This window comes from Hemiscyllium ocellatum, chromosome 5, assembly GCF_020745735.1.
Source record: "Hemiscyllium ocellatum isolate sHemOce1 chromosome 5, sHemOce1.pat.X.cur, whole genome shotgun sequence".
Classification (NCBI taxonomy): Eukaryota; Metazoa; Chordata; class Chondrichthyes; order Orectolobiformes; family Hemiscylliidae; genus Hemiscyllium; species Hemiscyllium ocellatum.
Window position 1 is genome coordinate 30,009,152 of NC_083405.1, and position 27,661 is coordinate 30,036,812.

The following is a 27,661-nucleotide window of genomic DNA, read 5'->3' on the forward strand; positions in this document are numbered from 1 at the left end:
ACGTAGCATAGGTCATGCATAATTAATCTTTTGAAATTCTGTGAAGACATTACAAACACGGTGGACAATGGGGACCCAATAGATGTGTATCCAGATTTCCAAAAAGTGTCGCACAAAAGGCTACTGCATAAGATAAAGGTGTAAGGTGTTACGGGCAATGTATTAGCATGGACAGAGGATTGCTTACTTATAGGAAGCAAAGAGTGGGAATAAAAGGATGGTATTCCGGTTGGCAATCAGTGACGAGTGGTGTCCCTCAGGGATCAGTGTTGAGACCGCAATTGTTCACAACTTACTTCGATGATTTGGAGTTGGGGACCACGTGTAGTGTGTCAGAGTTTGTGGATGGCACTAAGATGTGTGGTAGAGCAAAGTGTGCAGAGCACTGTGAAACTTTGCAAAGGGACATAGTTTAAGTGAATGGGCAAAGGTCTGGCTGATGGAGTACAATGCTAATAAATGTGAAATCATCCATTTCGGTAGGAATAACAGTAAAAAAAAGACTGTTACTTGAATGGTAAGAAACTGCAGTATGCTGCTGTGCAGATGGACATGGGTGTCCTTGTGTACAAACCACAGAAGCTGGTCTGCAGGTGCAACAGATAATTAAGAAGGCAAATGGAATTTTGTCTTTCATTGCTAAAGGGATTGATTTTAGAAGCAGGGAGATTTTGTTACAGTGGTATTGGGTGCTGGTGAGGCCACACTTGGAGTGGGCAGTTTTGGCCTGCCTACTTGAGAAAGGATGTACTGGCACTGGAGGGGGTGCAGAGGAGGTTCACTAGTTTGATTCCGAAGTTGAGAGGGTTGGCTTATGAGGAGAGACTGAATTGACTGGGGATTATATTCGTTGGAGTTTATAAGAATGGGGGGATCTTGTAGAAACATATAAAATTATGAAGCGAATAGACAAAATAGAAGTAGAGAGGATTTTTCCACTGGTGGGTGAAACGAGGACAAGAGGGCACAGCTCCCAAATTAGGGGAGCAGATTTAGGACTGAATTGAGAAGGAACTTCTTCACCCAAAGGTTGTAAATCTGTGGAACTCCCTGCCCAGTGAAGTAGTTGAGACTTCTTCAGTAAATGTTTCTGAAGCTAGATAGCTAATTTTTTTGAACAGTAAAGGAATTAAGGGTTATGGTCAGAGGGTGGGTAAGTGGAGCTAAGTCCACGAAAAGATCAAGCATGATCTTATTGAACAAGTACGAAGGGTCAGGTGGCCTACTCTTGCTTCTAGTTGTTATGTTCTTATAATGGAATCGAGTTTGAGGACTGAAAAGTATAGCTAAATGAAGATAGCACATATTAGGCAGAATCAGAACAGTGCTTGGAAATTAAGAGCCTAAATGGGTTGGAGGAGCAGAAGAATCTGGGGCTATAGATTCACAGAACATTAGATGTTAACAAGGTCATTGAGTTGCAAAGTCCAAACTTTGAATAATAGAGCCATAAAACAGCGGAATTATCTGAACATATTTTAAACCTCAGTGCACAGTTCTGGTCAATATTTTAGGTAAAAACCAGGACTGCAGATGCTGGAAACCAGAGTCTAGATTAGAGTGGTGCTGGAAAAGCACAGCAGGTCAGGCAGCATCCGACGAGCAGGTAAATCGACGTTTCAGGCTGGTGAAGGGCTTTTGCCCGAAACGGTCGATTTACCTGCTCGTCGGATGCTGCCTGAACTGCTGTGCTTTTCCAGCACCACTCTAATCTAGACTCTGGTCAATGTTATGCAAAACAAAAAGGTAGAGGCAGGAAAAGATACCAAAAACATCTCCAAGGATGAAATCAGATCATAGAAGTTTTAACTTTTAAAAAATAGCTGAATAGGCTGGGAACTCTCCTTCTTCAAAAGAAGGATAAGAAATTCTGAACACACAAGTTAGGGATAAGCAAGTCGGCCCCTCCAGGCTGCTCCACAATTAATAACTGATCAAATTGATCTTGGTCAGACGTGATATATGTAGGAAAATGGTTCCATATAATGGAATTTAAAACTAAGGGTCATATATATATATAAGATAATGGTTAACAAATTTAGGAAGGTCATCTTTTGAGTGCATAGTGAAAATAGGAATGACACATCTAAGAGGATCTAGATTTGTACTTGAGAAAGTAATGGACAGAATGATTTGCTGTTCAGTTTGGAAGAAGTACTGTGAAAATAGTACATTCACTTATCTTGTAAGGGATTTGGAGTATAAATATAAAGAATAAATATATACCTAGAGTACAGTGTACAGATTTAATGTACATATGTGCCTTGAAGAGTTGCAAGAAAAAACTCCGAGGATTAACTTCTGGAATGTGAGGACTGACTTATGTTGAAAGATTGACGAAATGGGCATAAAGCTTTGAGGGTTTGGAGCAATGAGATGTCAAAACATATAAAATATCCAGGAGAGCTGTGCAGGGTAAATACTGAGCAGCTGTTTCTCTTGCCTAGAATGATCTAGAAGTAGGAATCATGGTCTCCGTAGAATAGGAGTTAACTATTTATGACTGACAAGAGGAAGAAATATCCACCTCAGAATCATTGGCATTTTCTCAGACCTTGAAAGTTATGGATGCTCAGCTGATAAGCATCTTCAAAACTGAGGTTGTTAGGATTTGGTATTACCAAAGGAATAAAGTGGTATGAGGTGGAGTGTGAAAATGGCATTGATATATAAATTTTGCCATGATTTTATTGATTGACAAAGATTACTTGATGTACTATAGTGTCTACTGTTGGTATTTGCAATTGTTGATATTTCTTTCGTTATTTAGAGGCTTGAATGGAATGTGCTTGACTCAGACTGGTTGGCAGAGTGCCCTGCTACTTGCTATAAACTCTGTTAAACTACCCCAATCAAATGACATCATAATGTTTGGTGACTTTATCCAACAATATACAGAGATTAAAATCCATGTGAATGGTAATGAAGGAAAGTGACTTTATACAAGTGATGCTTCTTTATCAATGAACCTTAGAACAGAAAGCAGGAAGACATCGCATGGCCTCACTTTATGAAAGTGTTTAGGCCAAATTTGTAACAAAAGGAGAGTAAAGCATCTGGATACTATGACTGGCCTTTTAACTTCTCAATTTAAAATAATCTTCATGTATTCCAGTCGGTTATTCAAGTGGAAAAAGCAAATTTCCAAAAGATTAAAGGAAAATGGAAGCAGATAAATTGGATAGAAAAACGTCAACAGAAAAATGAAGAAGACTTTTTAAACAAATTATTAGAGTTCATACTACTTTTAACAAGAAATAAATATTTGTGATACCAATGAAGTTCAAAAAATTAGGTAAATTAAGGTACTACTGTAATTTAAATTCACTGATCATCTTTTGTTAAGACAGTAGAATATTCAGAGGAGTGTTGAAAAGGAACGGTGTATAGAAATGACAAAAGATAAGGTGGGATATGAAGAAAGGTTAGTAAGTAACATGTGAAATTATTAAGTAATTTAATAAATATATAGCATGTAAAGAAATTATAAATTTGCTGAGAAGTGATGAGGGGACATTTGTGGAGCATGACAGAATTCACGTATACCAAATTAATACTTTGCAGTTTTAAAGTATATTTTCATTTCTACTATGAATAATTTTAATAGAAACTGATGCAACAATTGTATGTTTTGCTGATAAGAGACATCTATAATAAAGCTTTTTATCTTGCTGCCATTAGTACAAACTCAAGAATGTCAAAATTCAAACAATCACATAACTAATTCTGCAGAAAGAAAGGGGATGCTTGGTGGTTGACAAGTCAGCACTGGTTGAGATCACTGCCACAAAGAAAACAATGAAGGATGACACGGTGGCTCAGTGGTTAGCACTGCTTCTTCACAGTGGTCAGCCTCAGGTGACTGCCTGTGTGGAGTTTGCACATTGTCCCCGTGTCTGCATGCATTTCCTCTGGGTACTCCAGTTTCCTCCCAAAGTCCAAAGATGTGCAGTTTCGGTGAATTGGCCCATATTGTTCAGGGGTATGTAGGCTAGGTGCATTATTCAGGGGTAAATGTCGGGTAGTAGGGTAGTGAAATGGATGTGGGTGGGTTACTGTTTGGAGGGTTAGTGTGGACTTGTTGGGCCCAAGGGCCTGTTGCCACTCTGTAGGGAGTCTAAGATTCTATGACTGTAGGCTCCCACATTTCCATGTGATTTTAAAGAAAGTAAAGTTTTCCTTTAACAGGAAAGGAGTCCGTGTGTATGAATGTTTATCAGAATTAGAAATGAATGCATGTTGCACGTTTGACTGATAAATCTAGATGTCTTGTTACCTTGACAATTCGCATATTTTAGATTGTTCAGTAAGTGACATCCCATCGTGAAATGAGAATTGTTCAATGTGTGCTATCCAATTATAAAATGACACCTTTTAACAGCAATGTTTTGTTTAGGGTTTTGCTCGCATCAGCTAATTGAGTACAGTTTGTCAGCTACCTATTCCAAATAGCTGGAGGAATATTCTTTTTGATCAGATCAGTCAATTGTTGGAAGATACAGCCAATGTAACTGACATTGCACTGGTGATAAATTAATGCACAACCTTGCTCAATTGTGTATACAGCAGAATGTCTTTTTGAAAAGGTGATAGCATCCTACTTAATGGAAAATGCTAATCTCATCATCACTACAATGTCAAGTACTGTGTATCATGTATCTTAAGTATAGATAAGGAAGTTATTTTGAAAAATGCTTTTGATGATTTGCTGATGTTCTAAGTTGCTAATTAAGGAAGTCAGAGAGGAAATTAAACTAACCACAAGCTTTCAAGACTATTTTTAATGTGGAAGCTGTGTTGATTGGAAAATTGTCCATGCAATGTTTCAGTTCCAAATGTGAGAAAAGAATTAACTGAAGTAACTTTGTACCAATTAGCTTAATAACTGGAATGGACATGATGGGCCAAATGGCCTCTTGCTTTTCTCTAAATATTTTTATTAGCTGAACTCTCAAACTCTGGTTTAATGTCCATTTTGGGGAGTTTCATAGAGGATATGTGTCTGTGAGCTCTTGTAAGTTATCTCTTTAAGTTCTCTGCTGCTAATGTCATTAAATATGCACCATAACCTTAGTACCATTTCTCATCCCTCTTTACTTATCATGGAATCCCTACAGTGTGGAAACAGGTCCTTCAGGCCAACAAGTCCACGCTGACCCTCTGAAGAGTAACCCACCCATTCCCCTACCCTATTATCCTGTATTTATCCCAACCCACACACCGCTGAACACTATGGACAATTTAGCATGGTCAATCCAACTAACCTACACGTCCTCGGATTGTGGGAGGAAACTGGCGCACCTGGAGGAAATGCTTTCAGACACAGGAGGGCGAATGTGCAAACTCTCCACAGACAGTTGCCCGAGGCTGGAATTGAACCCGGGCCCCTGGCACTGAGAGGCAGCAGTGCTAGCCATTGAGCCACTGTATTGTCCTCTTCTGTACAGGGCAATTAGAAAATAGAGGAATGACAGCCCTTGCAGCACAGTGGTGCTGCCCCTATCTCTGAACCAGAATCTTCTGGTTCAAGGCCAATTTGTCCCAAATGTGTATCAATGTACTGTAAATTGCTGTTTTAAAAATAAACACCTTAATGTTCTTTAGGGAAGGAAACTGCCATCCTTATCTGGTCCAGTCTATGTATGAATCCAGACCCAGAGCAACATGGCTGATTCTTAAATGCTCCTTTAGCAATTGGGGATGAGAAATAAATGCTGGCATAGCCAGCAATTCCTGCATTCCAAACAAATATTTAAAAGCTAACTGGTCCAAACAGGTTAATTTAAAATAACTACAATGTTATGGTTGGATTGCAGTCTGAACTTCCTTTTTGTTTGGGCTCTTGCTGTTCAGTTAATAATGCCCCCACCTCTGAGCCAGGAGGCTCAGGTTCAAGTCCCACTTGCTCTCTCCAGAGGTGTGTAATAACATCTCTGAACAGGATGATTTAGAAAATCTTTGTAAACATATTTCCTTTTACATCAAAGTGAACTTATGGCCAATTTACTTAATTTTAAATTAATCATGAGCGAATTCTCTCTCCCTATCTACCTCGATATGTTCTTTGGTGGCAAACCACGGTCGATGTGTTAGGATTTTGTTGAGTTCATTGAGAGGCCTCATTTTTTGAGGTACAAATTTGAGGCCATTTAACCACTCAGATTTCCACCAACCTGAAGAAATTCCTTGATACGGAGGCTGACAAGGTATGAACACTGATGTCACGCAGCAGCCATCACTGCAATGTTGTTTCACTTCTGCAGAACTAGCATGCTAGGATTACGTGCACACTCAAGTCTGGGTGTACTACAAACATTGAACCTAACCAAACCTAGCACTTGAACCTCATCTCTAAGATGCCATTACCTGCTCCATGATGGCCCTTGTGGAAGAACATATTGCACTGTATCTGAGCTTTGCCTCACCCATAGGGTTGCAGAGGGTAGCCCTTGTTTCCCTGCCTTAAAAGACATTTGGCTCTTGAAATAGAGAGTTTTCAAGGATATAGGCATTGTTGCCGCTTTTGGAATATTTGATGCTGACTTCTAAGATGTGGGACCAATGATCACAGATGACTTAGACATTGATCGAATAGAATCCTTTCCATTTTGTGAAATTGTTGTGTCATGAGATGATAGTCTTAATGTGATGTATGTGCAGTCTGTTAAACCCTACACAGGAATGATGACAAAACTTAGTGCCTGGGCTGCAGCACTGACCACAACACTGGGAAGCAAGATGACGTGGTGTGATCTTGCAAAATTGCTGGAGGAATATTCTTTTTGAACAGCTCAGTTAATTTATGGGACACACAGCCAACATAACTGGCATTGTACTGATGATAGATTCATGCACAACGCTGCTCAATTGTGCATAAGACACAATGTCATTTGGAAAAGGTGACAGTATCCTATTAATGGAAAATGTTAATCACTACATGCTAGCAATATCAAATAGAGGGAGGGATGGAGAGGCAGATCAAGAGGTCCAACACTGGTCCCCTTTGGATCCTTGGATGCAGCCGGGATCTCTCGCATTAGCGCAGCGGGACACTGGGACAGGATGGCTGCCTGCTGTAGTAGATGACAGAGTTCTGTGACAGTGTCCCTGAGCTTTCTCATTTGGTGGCAGCACTGTGCCTTGCTCTTCTGGAGGAAATGATGTCAAGGGTGAGAGACCCTAGGCCACGTGTACTTCCTCCATGTCCTGTCTGCTGCTACCTCTTTAAGTGGAGGCAGTTTGGTGATTGCTAGAGATTACTGCTAGTCCTGGTCTGGTTGGCACATCTGTTCCTCAATTTCATTTTGATGTTACATGGCCACGTGGTGCAGATATGACATTGATTTAACATGGTGTCACAGAGTAACATGACCACCACCTTGACTGACCACTGTTGGCAGTCACTGCCCATGAGGTTGCTAGCTAAGATGGGGGCCCAGAGAAGATGCCAATGAGCTGCAGTCTGCTGAAACTTTCATTTTGGGGATTGTCACCATCTAGCTTTTGTCAACTGCATGGAAAAATGCACCCTGGATGTAAATGAGGTGATCTCAAGTGCATGCAAATAGGCTCGAGCTGCTCGCTTTCAGAAAGTTAGACTTTTTTTCTGGATGATGCCAATCTTACTTTTATGACCTCACCATATTTTTCCAATTGACTGCCCAATTGCCTATGTTGTTCAGGTCTGGGAAAGTTCTGGCCTCTGTTTCTATTTGTATTGGAAATGGTTCCAGATGCCAACATGAAATAAAAGCAATGCTTCTTTAGAAAGATTTGGGTTAACTAAAGACAGACAGTGTGACTAATTGGAGTTATCTGTGGAATTAAAAGTAGATTAATGTAGCAAACACATTGAGCATTTTGCGTGTGGATTTTCAAAAGATATTTGAGGTGTTGCATAGAAGGCTTCTTGTTTAAAATTAAGGTGCACCGTTTTAGACCAGTATGCAGCATGGACATGAATCTAGTTGACCTGTAATCTAACGCACTTTATTCTTTCATGAAATGTACAAGTTGTTGGCAGGATCAACATTTGTTGAATGAACTTTGAAAAGTGTGATTTTATAATTATAGAATGATCCTAAATTTGTTGGTGTTGTTGTTTTCATACGTGTAAAACAGGTGGATATTAAAAGAATAGAAAGTAATTCATGCATTGCTGAGTATGCTATGAAATATAAATAGCAGTGTTTTTGAGGTAATACTGTTCTGAGGAAATGGTCCACTGAGGTAATATTTCACCTCATTTGACAAAGCTATGAACAGAGCTTTATCAGGGAGGAAGCTGTTGAAAACATACTATTATACTGTCAAACAAGAACAAGTTATGTGCTTGAATTGTCAGTTTAATGCCTAATGACTTGCCAAAAAGAGCAAATACCGCAATTATTGTACCTTTTGTAAAAATGATATTAATTCAGCTGATGGTAAGTGGCTGCAGTTTTGCATTGAAAGGGAAAGGTTATTCAATGCAAAAGGTAAAATGCTGTTGATGGTGTAAATCTGAACAAAAAGGAAATTTAAGAAACGCTCAGCAGATCCATCAGCGACTGTGGAGAGGGAAGTAATCAAGTTTTAGGTTGATGCTCTTTTGAAAAGAGAGACCTGTTGCTGAAGCTTTTTATTTTGCACTCATCAGGGCAAAGACAAGAATGCCAAATTTCAAACAATTACAGCAATTGATGCAATAGGAGAGAAGGGCTGCTAATTAGCTAGTAAGTTGATTGATTCTGGGTCTGCTTCTCCTGCATGACAGTATGCAGGTTTAATAACTTGCTAACTTTCTAAATACTGACGTCTGGATGGTACATTTCATCCAAGTGCCTGTACAAGCCAACCTGTTGCATACTTTAAACAAATTCCTGTGTCACACTGTTACCCAACTATCTTGCACATTCAAATATTTGCTACTTGAACCATGAGAGACCTTTAGTAACATGTGATTGTGCTATGCACCCTGAATGACCAAGGTTGTCGATCTTTCCCTGCACGGAACTCAAGATTTTGGAGGGTGTCGTGGTTGCTCAACTCCTCTGCAATTTCTATCAGGATCATGTTGGTCAAGTGACAGGGTATTTATGACTGTTTGCGGGTATGAGCTAGGGTGTCCGATGAGGAGGGGGTACATCACAACCCCAGTGATCAGAGCGTAGAGCCCCATTTGGGGGGGGGGGGATCACTGTGCTTGGGTTAGTTGCTGAGGGCTCAAAGATTTCTGTTTCTGCTGCTGGCATGAAGTCCTCCCACTGTTCTTTTGATGGCCTGGAGGAGAATCTGCAGCAAGCATGGTTAAACTGTGGGGCTGGTCTCTGTCCAGGCTGAAAATGGACATTAAATTTCTGAATGATGCTGACTTGATTCTGTGTGTTAGCATCAGATTCATTTTAACTAGTGTCACTTTCTAATGGGAATGTACTCCCCTTGTCAACTTAATTTTGCAATGACATCACTGAATTGCAATGCTATTTGGTCACTGTGGGATTCAATCCAGTTGATAGAATTTTAAATCAGAAGTGAATGTGACTGGTATAGCCCGGTAATATAAATATTGGAGAGGTTTTTATTGACATAATACTTTTTTTGATGTTAATATAGATTTCCATAATACTTATTTGATTGTATAGAGTAAACTTGATTCCATTGGTAAAAGTGATGTTTAAAATAAAATACAACCTCAAAAGTATTGCCATTGCTTTATAGGGATGCAAGCAACATTTGGACACATTTCTGTTTGTCAGCTGTACTTCTGATTCTGAGATTTGCAGGACTATATGATGACCTACAACTTTGAGCCTGTGCATTTCACTCGTGGATCTATAACCTTTTCTGAAATGGACAGGTGGGAGAATTCAGATTAATGGTAGACAGTTTAGCATATGATTAACTAAAGCCTAAGTGACTTTAACTCTTGGGTAGTCTCCACATGCTTCCAGTCAGTTGCCAACCTGAAAGGAGTGAAAACGGACAGGTGAAGGGAGCAGAAAGTCGGAAATTCTGAAACTCATGATACTTTTGGGGAGACAACACTTAGTGTGGATTTACCCTTTTCCAAGACCTATGATTATGTAAAGTCACATTGCGCAACCAAATATTTGAAATCTTAGGGGGACATACCAGGAAAACAGTTTGACTTTGCTTATTTGCTGGAAGCATTATGAAAAATTGAGGACGGGTGGGCACTTCATTTTATGATGAGAAGGTGCCATTGTTGGACTGAGATGGACAAAGTTAAAAATCCCGTAACACTAGGTTATAGTCCAACAGATTTATTTGGAAGTACAAGTTTTTGGAGAACTGCTAGCATTTTATATGTATTCATGGGATGTGAGCACTGGCTGGGCAGTATTTAATGCCCATCCATAGTTGATCTTGAAAAGGGGAGACTGGTTAGCAAGGTTAGATATCATGGAACACAGGGAGAACTAGCCATTTGGATACAGAACTGGCTCAAAGATAGAAGACAGAGGGTGGTGGTGGAGTGTTGTTTTCAGACTGGAGGCCTGTGACCATTGGAGTGCCACAAGGATCGGTGCTGGGTCCATTACCTTTCATCATTTATATAACTGATTTGGATGTGAGCATAAGAGGTATAGTTAGTAAGTTTGCAGATGACACCAAAATTGGAGATGTAGGGAACAGCAAAGAAGGTTACCTCAGATTACAAAAGAATCTTGATCAGATGGGCCAATGGGCTGAGAAGTGGCAGATGGAGTTTAATTTAGATAAGTGTGACGTGCTGCATTTTGGGAAAGCAAATCTTAGCAGGACTTATACACTTAATGGTAAGCTCCTAGGGAGTGTTGCTGGACAAAGAGACTTTGGAGTGCAGGTTCATAGCTCCATGAAAGTGGAGTCACAGGTAGATAGGATAGTGAAGAAGGCGTTTGGTATGCTTTCCTTTATTGGTCAGAGTATTGAGTACAGGAGTTGGGAGATCATGTTGCAGTTGTACCAGACATTGGTTAGGCCACTGTTGGAATATTGCGTGCAATTCTATCAGAAGGATGTTGTGAAACTTGAAAGGGTTCAGAAACGATTGACAAGGATGTTGCCAAGGTTGGAGGATTTGAGCTATAGGGAGAGGTTGAACAGGCTGGGGCTATTTTCCTTGGAGCATCAGAGGCTGAGGGGTGACCTTAGAGTTTTACAAAATCTTGAGGGGCATGGATAGGATAAATAGACAAAGTCTCTTCCCTGAGGTGGGGGTGGGGGGGTGGGTATGGGGGTGGATGTTGGAGAGACCAGAACTAGAGGGGATAATAGATTTAGGGTGAGAGGGAAAGATATAAAAGATACCTAAGGGACAACTTTTTCACACAGAGGGTGGTACGTGTATGGAATGAGTTGCCAGAGGATGTGGTTGAGGCTGGTACAATTGCAACATTTAAGAGGCATTTGGATGAGTATACGAATAGGAAGGGTTTGGAGGGATAGGGGTTGAGTGCTGGCAGATGGTACTGGATTGTGTTGGGATATCTAGTCGGCATGGTTGAGTTGGACCGAAGGGTCTGTTTCCATGCTGTACACCTGTATGACTCTATGACTCTAAGGTGCTGGTAAGCTGCCTTCTTGAACCACTGCGCTCTCTCCCACAATACTGTTTGGGAGGGGGTTTGAGGATTTTGATACAGCAGCTCTAAAGGAATGGCGATATATTTCCAATTCAGGAGAGTGAGTGGCTTGGAAGAAAAATTGCATGTGGTGGTGTTCCCATTGCTGATCTTGTCCTTCTCCATGATCGTGGCCATGGCTTTGGAATATGGTGTTTAAGGAGCTTCGGTGAATTTCTGCAGTGTATCTTGTAGATCGTACAAAGAGCTGTTCCAGTGTCAGTGATGGAGGGGGTGAATATTGAAATTGTTAAATATGGTGCCAGTAGAGTGGATGGTGTTAAGCTTCTTGAGTGTTGTTGGAGCTGCACTAGCCCAGGCATGTGGGAAGTATTCTATCAAACTCTTGACGTGTGCTTTGTAGATATTGGACAGGCTTTACGAAGTCAGTAGGTAAGTTACTGTTTGCAGGATTTCAAGCCCCTGACCTGCTCTTCGAACCACAGTATTTATATGACCGGTCCAAGGGACAGTGGTTAGATTCTGTCCTGTTAGAGATGTTCATTGTTCAGGGTTTGTTTGGTGTGCATGTTACTTGCCACATCTCAGCCCAAACCTCGATTGTCCAGATCTTTCTGCATTTGGAAATGGACTCATTTTTTGGAACTGGCAAGTGATGGGAGCTGCTGAACATTTCATAATCATCAGCAAACATCCCCACTTCTGATTTTCTGATGGATGCTAGGTCATTGATAAAGCAGCTGAAGGTGTCTAGAACACCAACAGGAGGAACACATGCAGAGATGTTCTGGAACTGAGGCAATTATCCTCCAATAAATCTAAAGATCTTACTTTTTGCCAGGTATGACTCCAACTAGTGAAGAGTTTTCCCTGAAACCCTTTGACTCAAATTTTTCTACAGCTTCGCAATGTCATGCTTGATGTCAAGGACAGTCACTCTCGCCTCACCTCTGGTATTCAACTGATTCGACCATATTTGCAGCAAGGCTAGAATGCGGTTTGGAGCTGAATGGCCCTAATGGAACACAAAGTGGGTGTCACTGAGCAGGCTGTTTGAGGTGCTGCTGCTTGATAACACTGTTGAAAGCATCTACTGAGAGTAGACTGATGGAGTAGTACTGGACTGGATTTATTCTGCTTTTTTTTTGCACAGAACATATATGAGCAATTTTCTACTTTGCTTGGTAATTTTCCACATTGCTGGGTAGGTACAAATGTTGTCACTACACTGGGATAGCTTGGCTAAGAGTGCAGTAAATTCTCTAACTCATCCTCAATACTGTTGCCTGAATGTTGTCAGGGTCTATAGCTTTTACGATATCTACTGCCTTCAGCTAGTTCTTTAATATCATATGGAGTGGAGTGGTTGCAGACTGGCATCTGTAATACTGGGAACTCTGAAAGGGGTCGAGGTGAATCATACTCTTGGCACTTGTTGGTGAAATAGTTTTATTCCTTCTCTCTCTCTGTGGCAATCACTGGGCCTGCATTTACTGCTCATTCATAGTTGCCCTTGAGAAGGTGGTGATGAGCTGCCTTCTTGAACAGTTGCAGTATCTTTGGTATAGGTAGACCCATAATCCTATTAGCATGGTTTTATTTGCCAGTTGGAATAGATTCCAGATTGCACAACACTATTTGAAGGGGAACAGAAAAATTCACCTGTTATCATGGCCAGCTGTTCGTCCTATTGCTGTTTGTGGGATGTTAATTGATACAGTTAGTTCTTGGGTTTGCCGTGTAAATAACAGTAACCACATTTCACCTCCTTTATTGGCTGTGGAACACTTTGGGTTGCTGTGAGGTTGAATAAAAATGCAAGTTCTTCCTTAACTTCTTACTCTGACTAATTAGAATATTTTAGGTCTCATTTATTGCTTCTCTGTCCACATTTTCATGTGTTGAGAGTATTGACCCATTTTTGAATTAATTCTTTGACATATATATCAACTAGCAACACTATCTATTTGAAATTTAATGATTTTCTTTAAAACGTGGAAATTTTGCCAAGTTTTACTTACTATTTTATGTAAATTTTTCAAAACAGTTTTAATGTACCTACAATTAGTCACTTTTTCATTGTTCCTGTGCATGTAAAGTTTTGCTTAGATTTCAGACATGATCCTTTTAAACTCCTGAAATTAAAAGCTATTACTTTTTGATGTCCGTTGTGAAAGTTCAGACTCAGCTGATCTCTACATTGGCTCAGATGATCTTGCTGGTACTGCATAACAAAGGCTTGGTTTTTTGGAGTCAGAGTGACTGCGGATCCCTTTCACAGTGGTAGTTGGGTCCTTTTCTGAGATTCCTTTCCCATTCCCATTCCCGGTTATTTTCACTGACATGCCCACATGCAGCACATGGCGATTGACTTATCAAGGTGGATAGTTTAACTCTACAACAGCAATTATAGTGTAGTTGGCTTCCTTCAGTAATTAAATAGAATTCTTGGTGTTATAGAGGTGGTAAAAACTACAAGAGGTTTCGAATCTCAAGTGAGGAACCAAAACACAAAATGTAGTCATCTGCTCTGGGAATTTTTACTTTGACAGGCTTTGAAACACAAAAAGAAATGTTTTTTCATGATTCAATAATTAGAGTCTATGTTGTAAGTTAAATGTGTTTTTGCTGCAATGATAGGGATCTCTAGTACAATAATCTAGAATGATTTCTTTGACAAGAGTCCTCATAAAATGAATGTAAACCTTCATAAACTTTCAGAGTCAAATAAACACTGGCATCTGCACTGCTTTGATTGACAAGACATCTGATGTGGCTTTGTCAAATCTTTCTTTTTCAATTTCAGCAGACTCCAATGTTTACATTTGCCATGATCCATTATTAACATTGAAACCATATATATGCCGAGCTGCGTTTCAAACATTCCAGAATCACATACCTCAACAGTTCACATTTTGAGTTAATTTTCAGACAGTATCAAAACACTATCCATGGTTTATGTGACTAGTTAGCAAGCATGTTTCCACTGGAAAAAAACTGTTATTTGTCATTTTTATAAATGACTTAGACGCAGGCATAGGTGGATGGATTAGTAAGTTTGCAGATGACACTAAAGTTGGTGGAGTAGTGGACAGTTTGGAAGAATGTTGCAGGTTGCCGGGAGACTTGGATAAACTGCAGAATTGGGCTGAAGTATGGCAAATGGAGCTCAATGTGAGGTGATTCAGTTTGGGAAAAATAACAGAAAGGCAGAATATTAGGTCAATGGAAAGATTCTTGGTAGTGTGGATGTGCAGAGGGACTTTGGTGTCCATGTACACAGATCCCTGAAAGTTGCCACCCAGGTTGATAGTGCTGTTAAGGCATATGGTGTGTTAGGTTTCATTGGGAGAGGGATTGACTTCTGGAACTGTAATGCCATGCTGCAACTATACAAAATGCTAGTGCGGCTGCGGCTAGTGTGTGTAGTTCCAGTTGCCCCATTACAGGAAGGAAATAGAAGCATTGGAAAAGGTGCTGAGGAGATTTAGCAGGATGTTGCCTGGCCTGGAGTGAAGGTCTTATGAGAAAAGACTGAGAGACTTGGGTCTGTTCTCATTGGAAAGAAAAATTCTAAGAGGGGATTTGATAGTGACTTACGAGGGGGCATAACTTCAAATTGAGGGCTGATAGATTTAAGACAGATGTCAGAGGCAGGTTCTTTACTCGGAGAGTGGTAAGTGCATGGAATGCCCTACCTACCAATGTAGTTAACTCAACCATATTAGGAAGGTTTAAACAATCCTTGGATAAGTACATGAATAATGATGGGATAGTGTAGGGGGGGTAAGCTTAGATTAGTGTACAGATCGGCGTAACATCAAGGGCCGAAGGGCCTGTTCTGCACTGCATTTTTCTATGTTCTATAATACCTTCTTTTGCAACAGATTTACCAGTTGAGGGGACTTTACTTTTTTCCCGTATCAAGTTATGCTTGAGTGAGAGCCCTATAGATTATTGGAAGTTTCTTTTTTAGTCTTGAGCCAGCTTCTGACATCTACATGTAATACATGTTGAGTGAGTGGTAATGGACGACAAGCGAGATGGAAGGGAATGTTTGGATAAAAATTTAAAGACCTAACATTCATCATTTAAAATTTGGCTAATGTCGCAGAAAAGAGAGGAGTTTCTTCCAGCATACTGGCCTTGACATTCTCCAGCCTCTGTTCTAACCTCAGGCCTGAATCTGGTATATCTAGTCTTTACTGCTAATGTATCTGCACCTACACCTGTCCAGAGCACAATGTGGTTAGCTGGAAGCTTTTTTTCAGAGGAGATGGTCTGCTGGGTGAGGAGGTTTCCTGACATGACCCTTCTGCACTGTCTGAAAATCCAGCCCATTTCATGTAAATACTGCAGGTGTTGATTGGTTGGTTAATGAATAGTTTATCTTGTGTTTTTCTTTATTTTAATAATTTATCTTTTTCCTAAGCATTGTGTAGCTTAATGACTTTCGCATTTTTTTTCGGATGAGGCAATTTTACTTGATTGTTCAACAGTGTTTCAGGATCATTTTAATTTTTATGATAAAAGACTGAAATATGTTTTCTTGCATTTATCTGACAGGCAGCCACAATGTGATTTGAATCAGAGCCCAAGGCATCAATATAATCCACAATGAAAATTTTCCCTTCAAGTGTTTGACTCATCATTCTAACTTGTACAATATTTTAAAGTTATTTTAAAAAGCACACTGGTTTGTAGGAGTACAAATAACTTAATCTGCCAGTATGTGTTTCCAATAGTATTTGCAACTATCTGGTTCTCCTTATCTCCATTCCTTCCTGCCACTTCCAGTTTATTACTGGAAGATAAGCTGCTAATGTGAAACTTATAGATGGCTGCAGTTGGGCCTTTGTTTTCCACACAGCAGACCAAACATTGTGTAGCATAGTGAAATTTCATTGATTTAGAGATAAATTACTCATGGCATATCAGTAGAGTACTTGGACTGTGAATTTCTTTCTAAAAATCTCTCATCTGATATTAGTAGCAATTATATGCATCCATATTAGACATAAGAGTTTTGAGACATTGGGGGAGTAAGAAAATTAGCCTCAGTGACGGCCAGCATATAATTATCAGCCGCATTACTAAGATCCATTAGAAAACTAAATTGTATTTATAAGCTGCAATATGGATGTAGAGAAATTGGGATCACGGGAATTATGTTAAAATGAAAGAATGAAGGCAGTATAATATTTTGCATAATTGTGAGTAATTATTTGTGAACATATTAAGAAAACTAGGGCTGATTTTAAGCAAAATGGAAGAAAATGATTTTTTTCAGTAACCAGTTATTATAAACTTGTAGAAATCGAGGGTACTAATAGTTATTGAAGTGTAATGGGTGTGACAGAGCTGTACAAGCAGATTAGGCGTAAAATTAGAATTGATCAAATGTAGAGCACTGACATTTCTCAATTAATTATTCTGCTGAGGTAGTGAAGACACAGTTAATTATTATCAGCTGATGATGAGATGGAGGTCATGCTGCCAGCAATATCAAGTGGAACATCATCAGCATATAAATGGATTTTTATCAGTGATGATGGAAGAAGACAAATGCTGAGAGGATTTGATATGTGTTGTGTTGGTCCTGTGTTGAGGATAGATTGGAGAGAAAAAAGGGCACGTCTGAAAACACAATCTTGTCAAAACTGAATAAGACATAGCCCGATGTTCCTTCCATGTGACACCGTATAGGTTGTGTGAATAAAACATTTTTTCTAGCTGAAAATTGCTCTGAGTCAGGAATCCTTACTTTTTCATCCACATTTACTAGGTATTTGTGTTTGCTTTCAACTCCATTTTATTTTTTAAAAAGTCAATAAATTCTTATGCTTTTATTTTTGTCCGTTTTGGTTTTTTGATTTCTCACACTGCATTCTTTTTTTCAGATGCAAAGTGATTTGTTCCTATGTTGAGATAATTTGTCCTTATTGAATTAAGTGCCTGTGTGTTGTGGCTTCCCTCATTCCCAACAGTCCTCTTTCCCACTTTCACAGAATCAGAGTTACTCCGCTGCATTAGGAGGCCATTTAGCCCATCTCTTACCACCGGCTCTGTTATCTGGTCTGGCTCCCTCATCTAATGTCAAGCTCCTTGCCTTTCTCCATATCCTTGCACACCATTATTATCTGAAAAAAAACATCCGTGACCTCTTGACTATCATACAGGCAATGTGTTCCAGACCCTCACAACTCTTTAGATGAATTATTTTCCTTGCACCACCCTTGCTGTATCTGCAGATCTCTTTAAATCTATGTCTTCTTGTTCATAGTTCTCTTACAAGTAGAAGCAGCCTTGCTGTATTTACTCTGTCTGCAATGTACATGATTGTGAAAGTCTGAATTAGATCTCCTCGTGGTCCTGTCTCCAGGGAGAACAGCCCATCATCTTCAATCTATCCTCATAGCTAAAGTTTCTCATTCCTGGAACTATTCTTGTAAATCACTTCTGCACACTCTCTTCAATGCATTTGTATCTTGCCTTTAATGTGGTACTAACAACTATACACAGTACTCTTGCTGAGGTTTAACAGGTATCCTGTACATGTTCAACATCATCTCCTTGCTCAGTCCTTGTCTGAGAAAGCAGTAACCTGTATCAATTTTGGCTCAGTTTCCCACATTCTCCTTTCTGAATCACTCTCGGATTTGATACTAAAAACAGTGGAGAGATTCTAGTGCAGTAGAGAGGAAATGCTGCGTTGTTGGAGGTGTCATCTTTTGGACGAGAAATTAAATCAAAACACCATCTGAGCTGGATGGTAAAAGTTTTCATGGCACTATTTAAGAGGAGATTAGGGAATTATCCTTCGTGTTCTGGGCATTATTTATTTCTCTGCAAGAATGAAATCTATCTTTGTTTTCATCTCAATTCATGTCAAAGTACCACCAAATTATCTGATAATAATAAAATCGAGGTTTGTGAAAATTGTGGTACACTAGCTTTTATGTGTCCTGCAGTACACAATGTTACTTCCATGAGGAAGGTATGAAGAAACTGACCTGCCTTCTTTATATTTTTTAAAAATGAAAGTGGTCTCACTGAAACTTGCAGCATTTTATAAACGTGGCTGGGATGTTTATCCTGACTGATGAGTCTAGAACCAGGCGATGTAGTCTCAGAATGAGGAACAGCTAGGCTAAGTTGAAGATGTGGAGGAATTTTTACACTTGGAGACTGGTAAATCTTTGGAATTTTATACCCAGATGACTGTAGAGTTGCGGATATGAATGACATTGTATGTTATGGTGATACCCTGTAGTTGTTTCCTAGAACAGAACTTAAGAATTGCAAGAGAGGGAAAGAGATCCATTTTGTTAGAACTTTTTCTCTTGCATCCATCAGGAGAAAATTACAGGATTGCCACTTCAAGGGGAAAACCACTTATGCTGTATGAGAGAAGAATGCTGATTGGTTGACAAATGGACCCCAATTGGAATTACTGTGGAGAATGCAGCTAATAATGCTGATGATGGTTAACTGCCAAGCTTTGTTTGAATTTTACACCAGGTAGATTGACCCTGGTTGGTCAGGACATTGCCATGACAAATGAACCAGTGAATGATTGTCATCGGTTGTTGAGTTGAAACTGGTGCATGTATTCTTTCTATTTGCAAAGCACAAGGCCCCATGTATATAGCTTCCAGTACCTGTATATGTGTCACACTTTGAACTAAACTGACTCCTAAAATTAAGACTACCCAGCAACCTACGTTCAACTTCAGATGCCCATTTAATGTTGGATATCATGTAGCGTGTTTTGCAAGCAGGGGCCGGTTGATAAAGGTAAATACTTGTCTTGTTGTGAACTGCCAAAGGGATATGCTGTTTTGTATGATTTGCCAGTCTTTAGGACATACTGTCTACTTAACTTGGCATCGCAATTGCATTGAAATTCACATGCCAAAATTACTCATTTGTGTGACAGACAAAATGTCTGTTTGGTTTAATGGCAGACTCCTGTTAACGGTAAACAGAACTTATGCTGCTGCTGTGTATTAGTTTTTCGTAGTACTGTGAAATAACTAGCTTCACCTGTGGCTCGAATGTTTGAGATACAGGATCATAGAGTCCCTATGAAGCAGAAGCAGGCCATTTGGTCCATTGAGTTCTCAATGACCCTCCAAAGAGGATCCCACGCAGACCCACCCTGCTACTCTATCCCTGTAACTCTACATTTACCACAGCTAATCCACTAGCCTGCACATCCTTGGATACTATGGGACAATCTAACATGGCCAAAACACCTAACGTGCACATCTTTGGACTGTGGGAGGAAACCCACACAGACACTAGGTGAATGTGTAAACTCCACACAGTCACTCGAGGCTGGAATTGAACTTTTGTCTCTGGAGCTGTGAGGCAAGAGTGCCAACCACTGAGCCACCCTACTAGCACCCTGAGCTTGTAATTCCTGTACTTTCAGGGTAATCTGAGATAAATTGGCCACTTTCACGAACAAGAATTGACTGTCTTAGGCTTTCTCATAACTTTTCATTGAAAAACAGTGAGAAATGTTCTAATCAGGGTGGCCATTGTCCCACAAGATGACTCTATGCACTGTATTACAGCATCAAGGTGATACAGTGAACAAATGGCTTGGGTTTTATTTACAAAGTTGCTGCTAAGGCTCATACTATACTGCATGGAACTATAGGAATCCCAATGTGCATACTAACCAGTGAAAGTAGGTTTGTGGTAAACTCAGGCATGGAAGAAAGGGAACTAATTTGACTGGTCCATTTCAAACATGAGTTTAAGTGCAGCCTGAGCTCATTAAGAAACATAAGAGCATTTTTACATACAGCTGCTGGTTCAAATATTATAAACATATCAAAGTATTGGAAATAGGCAAGAGGAGTCACTCCATCAAAGATAGCTTCTGCATGGAACCCAGCAAAAATATTTGTAAGAGCTGGACCTGAAGAATCCCAGGGCAGTATCATCTGTTTGGGCATATGTTGGTGTTGTTGAAACTGAACTCAACTACGTGAATTGCTGAGATCATCAGATTTATGCGATATTGTCATGTCTACACTGCCATGTCACAGTGCTGTGATGCAGATGCCTACTGCATGCATGAACATTGGTGACTAGGCCTTAGTAATGTCAAATGAGCACATGGATACTGCATTACTTTCAATATGCAGTTTTTTTTGTGTGGACTTTGCAAATGTGTGGGAATCCTTCACTGTAAAAGTGGAAAACCTACTCAAAACTGATTGTAACAATTTGCCCAATAATTTTTGGCTTGTTCATGTTGTGAACTGATTGTGGACAAGACAAAGTGTGAAGGGACATCGTTTTTATGTGTCATTGGCAGCCCATACAAATGTAAAACATCACACAACACCAGGTTATATTCCAGCAGGTTTATTAGGAAGCACTAGCTTTTGAAGCACTGCTCCTTCATCAGGTGGTTGTCCTCAAAAGCTAATGATTCCAAATAAATCTGTCGGACTACAACCTGGTGTTGTGCGATTTTTAACTTTGCAAAAGTGAGGACAGCAAATGCTGGAGATTAGAGTCGAGAGTGTAGTGCTGGAAAAGCAAGGCAGGTCAGGCAGCATCCGAGGAGCAGGAGAATCAACGTTTTGGGCAAAAGCCCTTCATCAGGAATGAGGCTTGTGAGCCGAGGCAGTGGAGAGATAAATGAGAGGGAGTGGGGCTGGGGGGAAAGGGATCTGAGAATGTGATAGGCAGCTGGAGGTGGGGATAATGGTGATAAGTCGGGGAGGATGGTAGAACGGTTTAACTTTGTCCACCCTAGTCCAACATCAGCTGCTCCAAAACATGCAAATGTAATGTGATAGTTCTGTTCCTGTGTGATCCTGCATATAAGAAAATTGCGTAAAAGCAGCACAATTTTAAACAATGGGACTGGAAGCATCTTATAGTCAATACAGTTAAGGAAAGTTCATGTTCTACAAATAACAGTCTAAATTCATCAATCGTCAATTCACATCGAAGGAACACACATTATTGCAGAAGCGACTCAGTAAAACAGGACAGACTCTATCATACATATATATTCTGAACTCATTGGTCTTTCACAAGTGCAACAAATGCCTTTTTTCTTCCTAAAATAAAACCAGCTTTGTTTGTGATGTGAACAAGCCAGACAGATTCACACCCTTCAGAGAAAATCAGAGAGGCAGTCTGTACCTTCATTTCAGCAAGCAGATGGTTTAGGTTCACTGGTAAGAAGAGCTCTGCATAATATCAGTGCCAGCCACCTGATGAGAAGCAGTTCACTCATTGCGCAGAAAAATTGACTGCTTCACAAAAATATCAGGCCAAAAAAAGCCATGAGCTAAATCTCAAAATGCTCAGAGGAACCTGACTGAGTTAGATTGGTTTTGAGTAAAGCTGTTTAGACAGACTGTTTAGATCATCCAGTTAAGAATGGCGTACACTTTGTTGATTATAGTCATACTTAAGAAGGAAAAGTATTTCAGGCACTTTGTCAGGTTTACTACTGTGTATGATCATGTCCCGCCTTTGACACCTTGCAATGCTGTCAGACATTCACGCTGCATGTATAAAGTGGACAAATTCTTTGGAATCTCTCAATGCGCATGCATTAGATTGAGGTGGCACTTCAAGGATTCACTATAGTCTGTGGGCACTGCCTTGTGACGGAATATCAGGGAGTAGAGGACTTTGAACTGACTAATAATCTTCCTGTTTCATTTGGGTTGAAGTCACACAAAATTGAAGCCATGCAGAAGCACAAAGCCACACTTTCAGAAAGTATATGATCAGTGAGATTTTCTGCATGTTCAGTGGCATCACTAGTTGTTAATCATTGCCAAACAGCTTCCGTTTAAGTGAATTCATGGTGTGAGTATGTTTTGAACTGGTACTGTCTATGGTGCAGTCATCTATTGAAACAATCTAGTGACATAAACGGATCAAATTGAAAAAATGAAAACTTTTGTGTATTTCAGACGATGCAAATTAGTAGTCCTATTCAATATCGTCTTGCATAAACACCTTTGAATCTTAGTGTTTTACTTTAGCAGTATCAATACATTTTGGAATGGAAAATTGGCGCAACTGGGTTTTAATACACTCTTGAGACAATTCAACAGAAAGATTAACTGTTCTTAATTTAACTGTGAGTTGAACTATGTGTTAATTTCTTGGGTTTGGTCTTTATTGGTTGAGTTGAGAATGGAGTGCTGGAAAAACACAGCAGGTCAGGCAGCGTCTGAGGAGCAGGAGAATTAATGTTTCAGGCAAGAGCCCTTCATCAGGAACCTTACTGCGAAGCCTCTTCCAAGGATGCCTACCTTGAAGAAGTTTTCCTCCTCTCTCTACAAGCGTTGATTGTCCTGCTCCTCGGATGCTGGCTGACCTGCTGTGCTTTTCTGGCACCCCACTCTCGACTCTGATCTCCAGCACCTGCAGTCTTCACTTTCTCCTCTTTATTGTTTCAGGCATGCAGGTAGTCATTTGGCAGCATTGAACTTGAATATTGTGGGAATGGTGCTAGTGGGGGGTGGTTGGGAGAAGCAGTGTGGAGGTTGATGATCAGCCATGAATTGTTTGACAGGCTGAGGCGCCAACTTGTACTTCACATTCCCAAATTGCTATAAAGTACTTATTTAGCCATAAAGTGTTTTGAGATGTCTGGTTACTGTGAGAGGTATTTTATAATTAAGTCCTTTCTCACTTGTATATGCTGTTTTCTTTCTCGCACGCGAATGTGTCATCTGATTGCATAGTTTTTAAGAAAACAAGGTAAAAGGGCATTTCTGCTTTAAACATATGTATATGGAAAATTAAATTTTAAAAGAGAAATGCATCTCCAAGATAAACATTGCCTTGGTGGCCTCAGTTAGTGTATTGATTCAAAGATTGTGGAACTGTACCATCTCATTTACAATGCAATGCAATTCACATTCAATGTGAAAATCTCCAGTCTATCTGTGGGCCCTCAGTCTATCAGTAGATCCTCCCAATGTTTTGTTGTCTGCTGAGTGCATCTCATCTCAACAGAGAACAAAATAGGAGGCACTTAAGTGAAGTGCAGCATTTGAAAGGTAACTGCCTCAGCTGAAAGATGAGAAATGAGTCTAGCACCAAAATATATACTAGTCAACCCCCATAGTTGGGAAAGATGGCATATCACTCTGGAACAGACATGTTTTTACATGTTGAAATTTATGCAACTGACTGTACCCTTATCGTGCGGTGCAGAACTTCTAAGAGAAGACTTTGAGAAGCCACCCTTCGATGGAAACTGTGACCAAGGAAGGGGGAAGGGAAAAAGGTGTACAGAAATCAATATTATTCTGCTGAAGGAAGTCAAGCAGAATGTACTGAAATGACAGAACTGGTGAAGAATAAGGAAATTTCTCTCTCTTCCAAAATCTGCTGTTCTGAAGAACCTACGAGGACAAGAAAGCCTCACCTAATCATTGCATTTATTGGATCTGATATCGTGTTAACCCTTTTCACTTTAACAATAGTGAACTCAAGTAATGGACTCCAGTGGTATGTCATAGAGATGTATTGGGACTCCCTTAATAAGTGTTTTTGTTTGTCTGATCTGTAGTTGCTTTAAAGTTGTTATCTGTAATTTCTTGTTAATGTCTATATCTGCTTTATCCCTAATGAAGCATTATTAACAACATGTACCAAACTAATCTTTTTATCTTGTTTAAACAAAAACTTGATTTTTAGTCTACTTTAACTTGCAACATTGCAAATTGTAGGGGGGTGGTGGTGGTGGGTGTGGGGGTCTACTTTATCAAGTAGTAGACATGCCCACCAGTTGTGACCAATATTTTTCTCAGCATCCATCCTTCTTTCCTTTTTGACTCTTTCCCCCCAAACTTCCCCAAACACATTGAGAGCCCTCCAATACAGTTCTTTGGATCAATGGTCGAATTCTTTTCCTTTCTCCCTCCAGATGTTGGCTGACCTGTTGAACATTTCTGGGATTTTGTTTCACTTTCCAGCAACTGTAAAATAATGTTTTTGTTCATCAGTGTGGAACATCCTAACCAAGTTATTAAAGCAATTTTGCTGACATTCTCATCCATTTATTTATATTTTCTTTCACTGCAAGACTCTCACATTAATTTTCTTAACTATTTACCTTTGCCATAAACTTATTGTCCTGATGCACCTCTGTGATGTTCAAATAATTGTTCCTATATTTCTGGTCTCAAGTGTAAAAGTCAAAATAAAAAGCTGCAAGCTAATTTGCACGTACTACATTATTGCTTTTTCTTTCTATTTAAGTACCACATAAATGGAATAAGATACATATCTTAATATTATTAGCATAAGACATAATAAAGTCCCTCAAACTAAGACACCATTGCAGCCATTAAGTAATGATAAGATAGAAAATATAATCGGTTGATGTCCCATGTGCTTGTGTCACTTAAATAGCGGTTTTTGACTTTCCAGGCTGTTTTCACGCAATTACTCTCAAACCTCAAATAAATGGAAATTATAGCCTTTCGGCTGTTGAAACCACTTCTGCAAGGTTTTTAAATAAATTAAAATGCAAGTAGGGATTTTGGTAATAAAATGGGTAGTCATGTGCATGCTAGAGATGTAGAACATGCTAACAGAAACATCAACTGATATGGATTGATCAGCACCTGTGAGAGAGAATAGGTAAATGGGTTTTGTACAAATTTTGGGTTAATGAATTAATCTTTTTTTTTGTACAGGTAATTGCCAACCTGCTGGCAAGCTTTCAGCTTCTTTCAATGCTTACCTCTGAATTCCAGCATTTGTCTCCTTTTGATGAGGATGTAATCAAACGTAAATTGTATCTGACTTTCTTCTGCTACACTGCTTACACAAGACTTAGAAACTCTAATGGATATACAGTCTACTTAGTGAATACTGATAAGAAATTAAGGGTCTGTTTCATGGACTGTGAATATCTTAACCCTATTCGTTCTTTTCCACTCTCCGAATACATTTATTCTGCTATAAACTACATAATTGAAGCCACTTAGAGTTATAGAGTTATACAGCAATTCTAGCTCAGAAGTATTTTGACTTACTACATGGAATTAATATTTCTTTAAATTTCTTCTTTAATTGGCACATGATGGAATAAGACCAGGGAAGTGGCAGTAGTAGGATGGCACTTGAAAGAGTCGGTGCCAACTGTGATATTAAATTAGATTACCTACAGCGTGGAAACTGGCCCTTCGGCCCAACAAGTCCACACCAAACCTCTGAAGAGAAACTAACCCCATCTACATTTACCCCTGACTAATCCACCTAACACTATGGCCAATTCACTTAACCTGCACATCTTTGGACTGTGGGAGGAAACCGGAGCAAACCCACACAGACATGGGGAGAATGTGCAAACTCCACACAACAGTTGCCCTAGGTGGAAATTGAACCCGGGTCCCTGGCGCAGTGAGACGGCAGTGCTAACCACCGTGCTGCTCCATCAATATGCAGTGAACCATTAGGAGATATGCTCATGATATTATCATCGTAACATTTGACCTGAGAGTCCAAAGTGCTCAGTTTCAATTTTAGCTGTGGCCACTTGAAGCATGAGATGCTGATGAAGCTTTGCTATTGTTTATTGGCAAATAGTTGAGTATTGACTCAGAAAAAATACGAACAGGGATGGGATATTCACAGCCCACAAAGAGAAATCCTTAATTTCTTCTCAGTATTCAGTAAGTAGACTGTTTATCTCCATTAGATTTTCTAAGGCTTGTGTAACCAGTGTAGCAGAGGAAAGTCAGAAACAATTGATGATCCCGAAGGTGGTGGGGGAGTAGGGGAGCTGAGCCTGCGGCTTGTCTGTTCCCGTCGACTTTCTTTCTCTCTTTTTCTCTCTCTCTCTCTCTCTCTCTCTCTTTCTCTCTTTATTCTTCTTTCTACTTTAGCTTCTTTTTGTTTCTTTTGCTTTAAAGAGTGTTGGGTGAAGGAGGAGACATTTGGCAGCAGCCACAGCAGCAACAAACCGGATACAGCCCCTCTCCCAGCCCAGGGTCTCCCATCAAGCAAGGGGCAGGACTTGGGCTGACTCCCCCACCTCCAGCAACATCTGGAGGAATGTCTGATGGGGAACAAGCAGTGACCCAGTGACAATGTGACCCAGCAAGGCTGTCTTCAGCGCAGGGGTCTGGCCCAGTATTCCTGTGGCTCGGCGGGTGGTCATTTCTCAGAATGGCGGTCTTGTCATGGCTGCATCTTCAGGGTATTCCATTGTCCTATTGTGGGGGAAAATCACCAGCCTCCGAGTCAGTCGGGGTTCAACGACAGTTTATTGTACAAGGAAATACCAGAGCTCCGGGGAGAGAAGGACACCAACAGTGGTCAGCTGCGCGTCTTCTCACAACCCAGAACACATGTCAAAATACTTCTGTACATTTTGTAATATAATAGGTCAGTGATGAGATTATTGTCTTTGTAAATAGTTTGTTTACTGTAAACATTGCAGAGTTATTGATAGTTTTGGTACAGTCAATGACAGTTCCAGCACGGTCATTGTCAGTTTCAGCGCAGTCTTTATCAATTTCAGCGTCTGTGTGGAGGTCCATTACTGTAGTAGTGGGCACTAGTTGCTCTTCCTGAGACGGACAGTTACTGCAGCCCAGACTATTACCACTATTACCACTTTGTATTGAGTCTGTACCAAACAGTTAGCACTTCTATCAAAGATGTTGGCTGGACCCAGACACGTTGGCAGGCAGTATACGCTTCTCATGTGTATTCTCACCTAACTTAAACAAATCACCGAGGTTGTAATCATTGTGCTGGCACCCTGGTGGCCCAGGCAGTATCTTTGTTTGCTCTGCTGTCTCTCTCCATGTTGTTGTCCGGTAGCTATCTTGTGTGTCAAGTGGCCAACTTATGGCTCAGCAGTTATCTTATATATGCGTGTGCCTCGTGTCATTCTGCGCCGGGCCATCTCCCACTTCAGTCTCTTGATCAGCTTTCCTTGAGCTCAGGAGCCAATAACTGAACTGGAATGAACTTTATCTTAATTTTCTTTTTGTTTTATTATGCACTACTTTTGTCATTAATGCAGGTGCCATAGTGTGGTGACCTAGAGTCATCGAGATGTACAGCAT

At 40.1% G+C, this 27,661-nt stretch overlaps 1 protein-coding gene across 2 annotated transcripts in view; it reads left to right on the top strand.

Annotated features, from left to right (window-relative positions):
* chn2 (chimerin 2) overlaps window positions 1-27,661 on the top strand; it is a 351,738-nt gene that overhangs the window by 140,706 nt on the left and 183,371 nt on the right. Inside the window, exon 1 of one of the 2 annotated variants that reach the window (XM_060824625.1) lies at window positions 23,895-24,083. The exons of the other annotated variant lie outside the window; for it this stretch is intronic. Coding sequence (XP_060680608.1) covers window positions 24,071-24,083 — 13 coding nt within the window. The 5' untranslated portion in view covers window positions 23,895-24,070. Of the gene's footprint in view, window positions 1-23,894; window positions 24,084-27,661 lie in introns of those variants that run through there. 2 annotated transcript variants of the gene reach the window in all.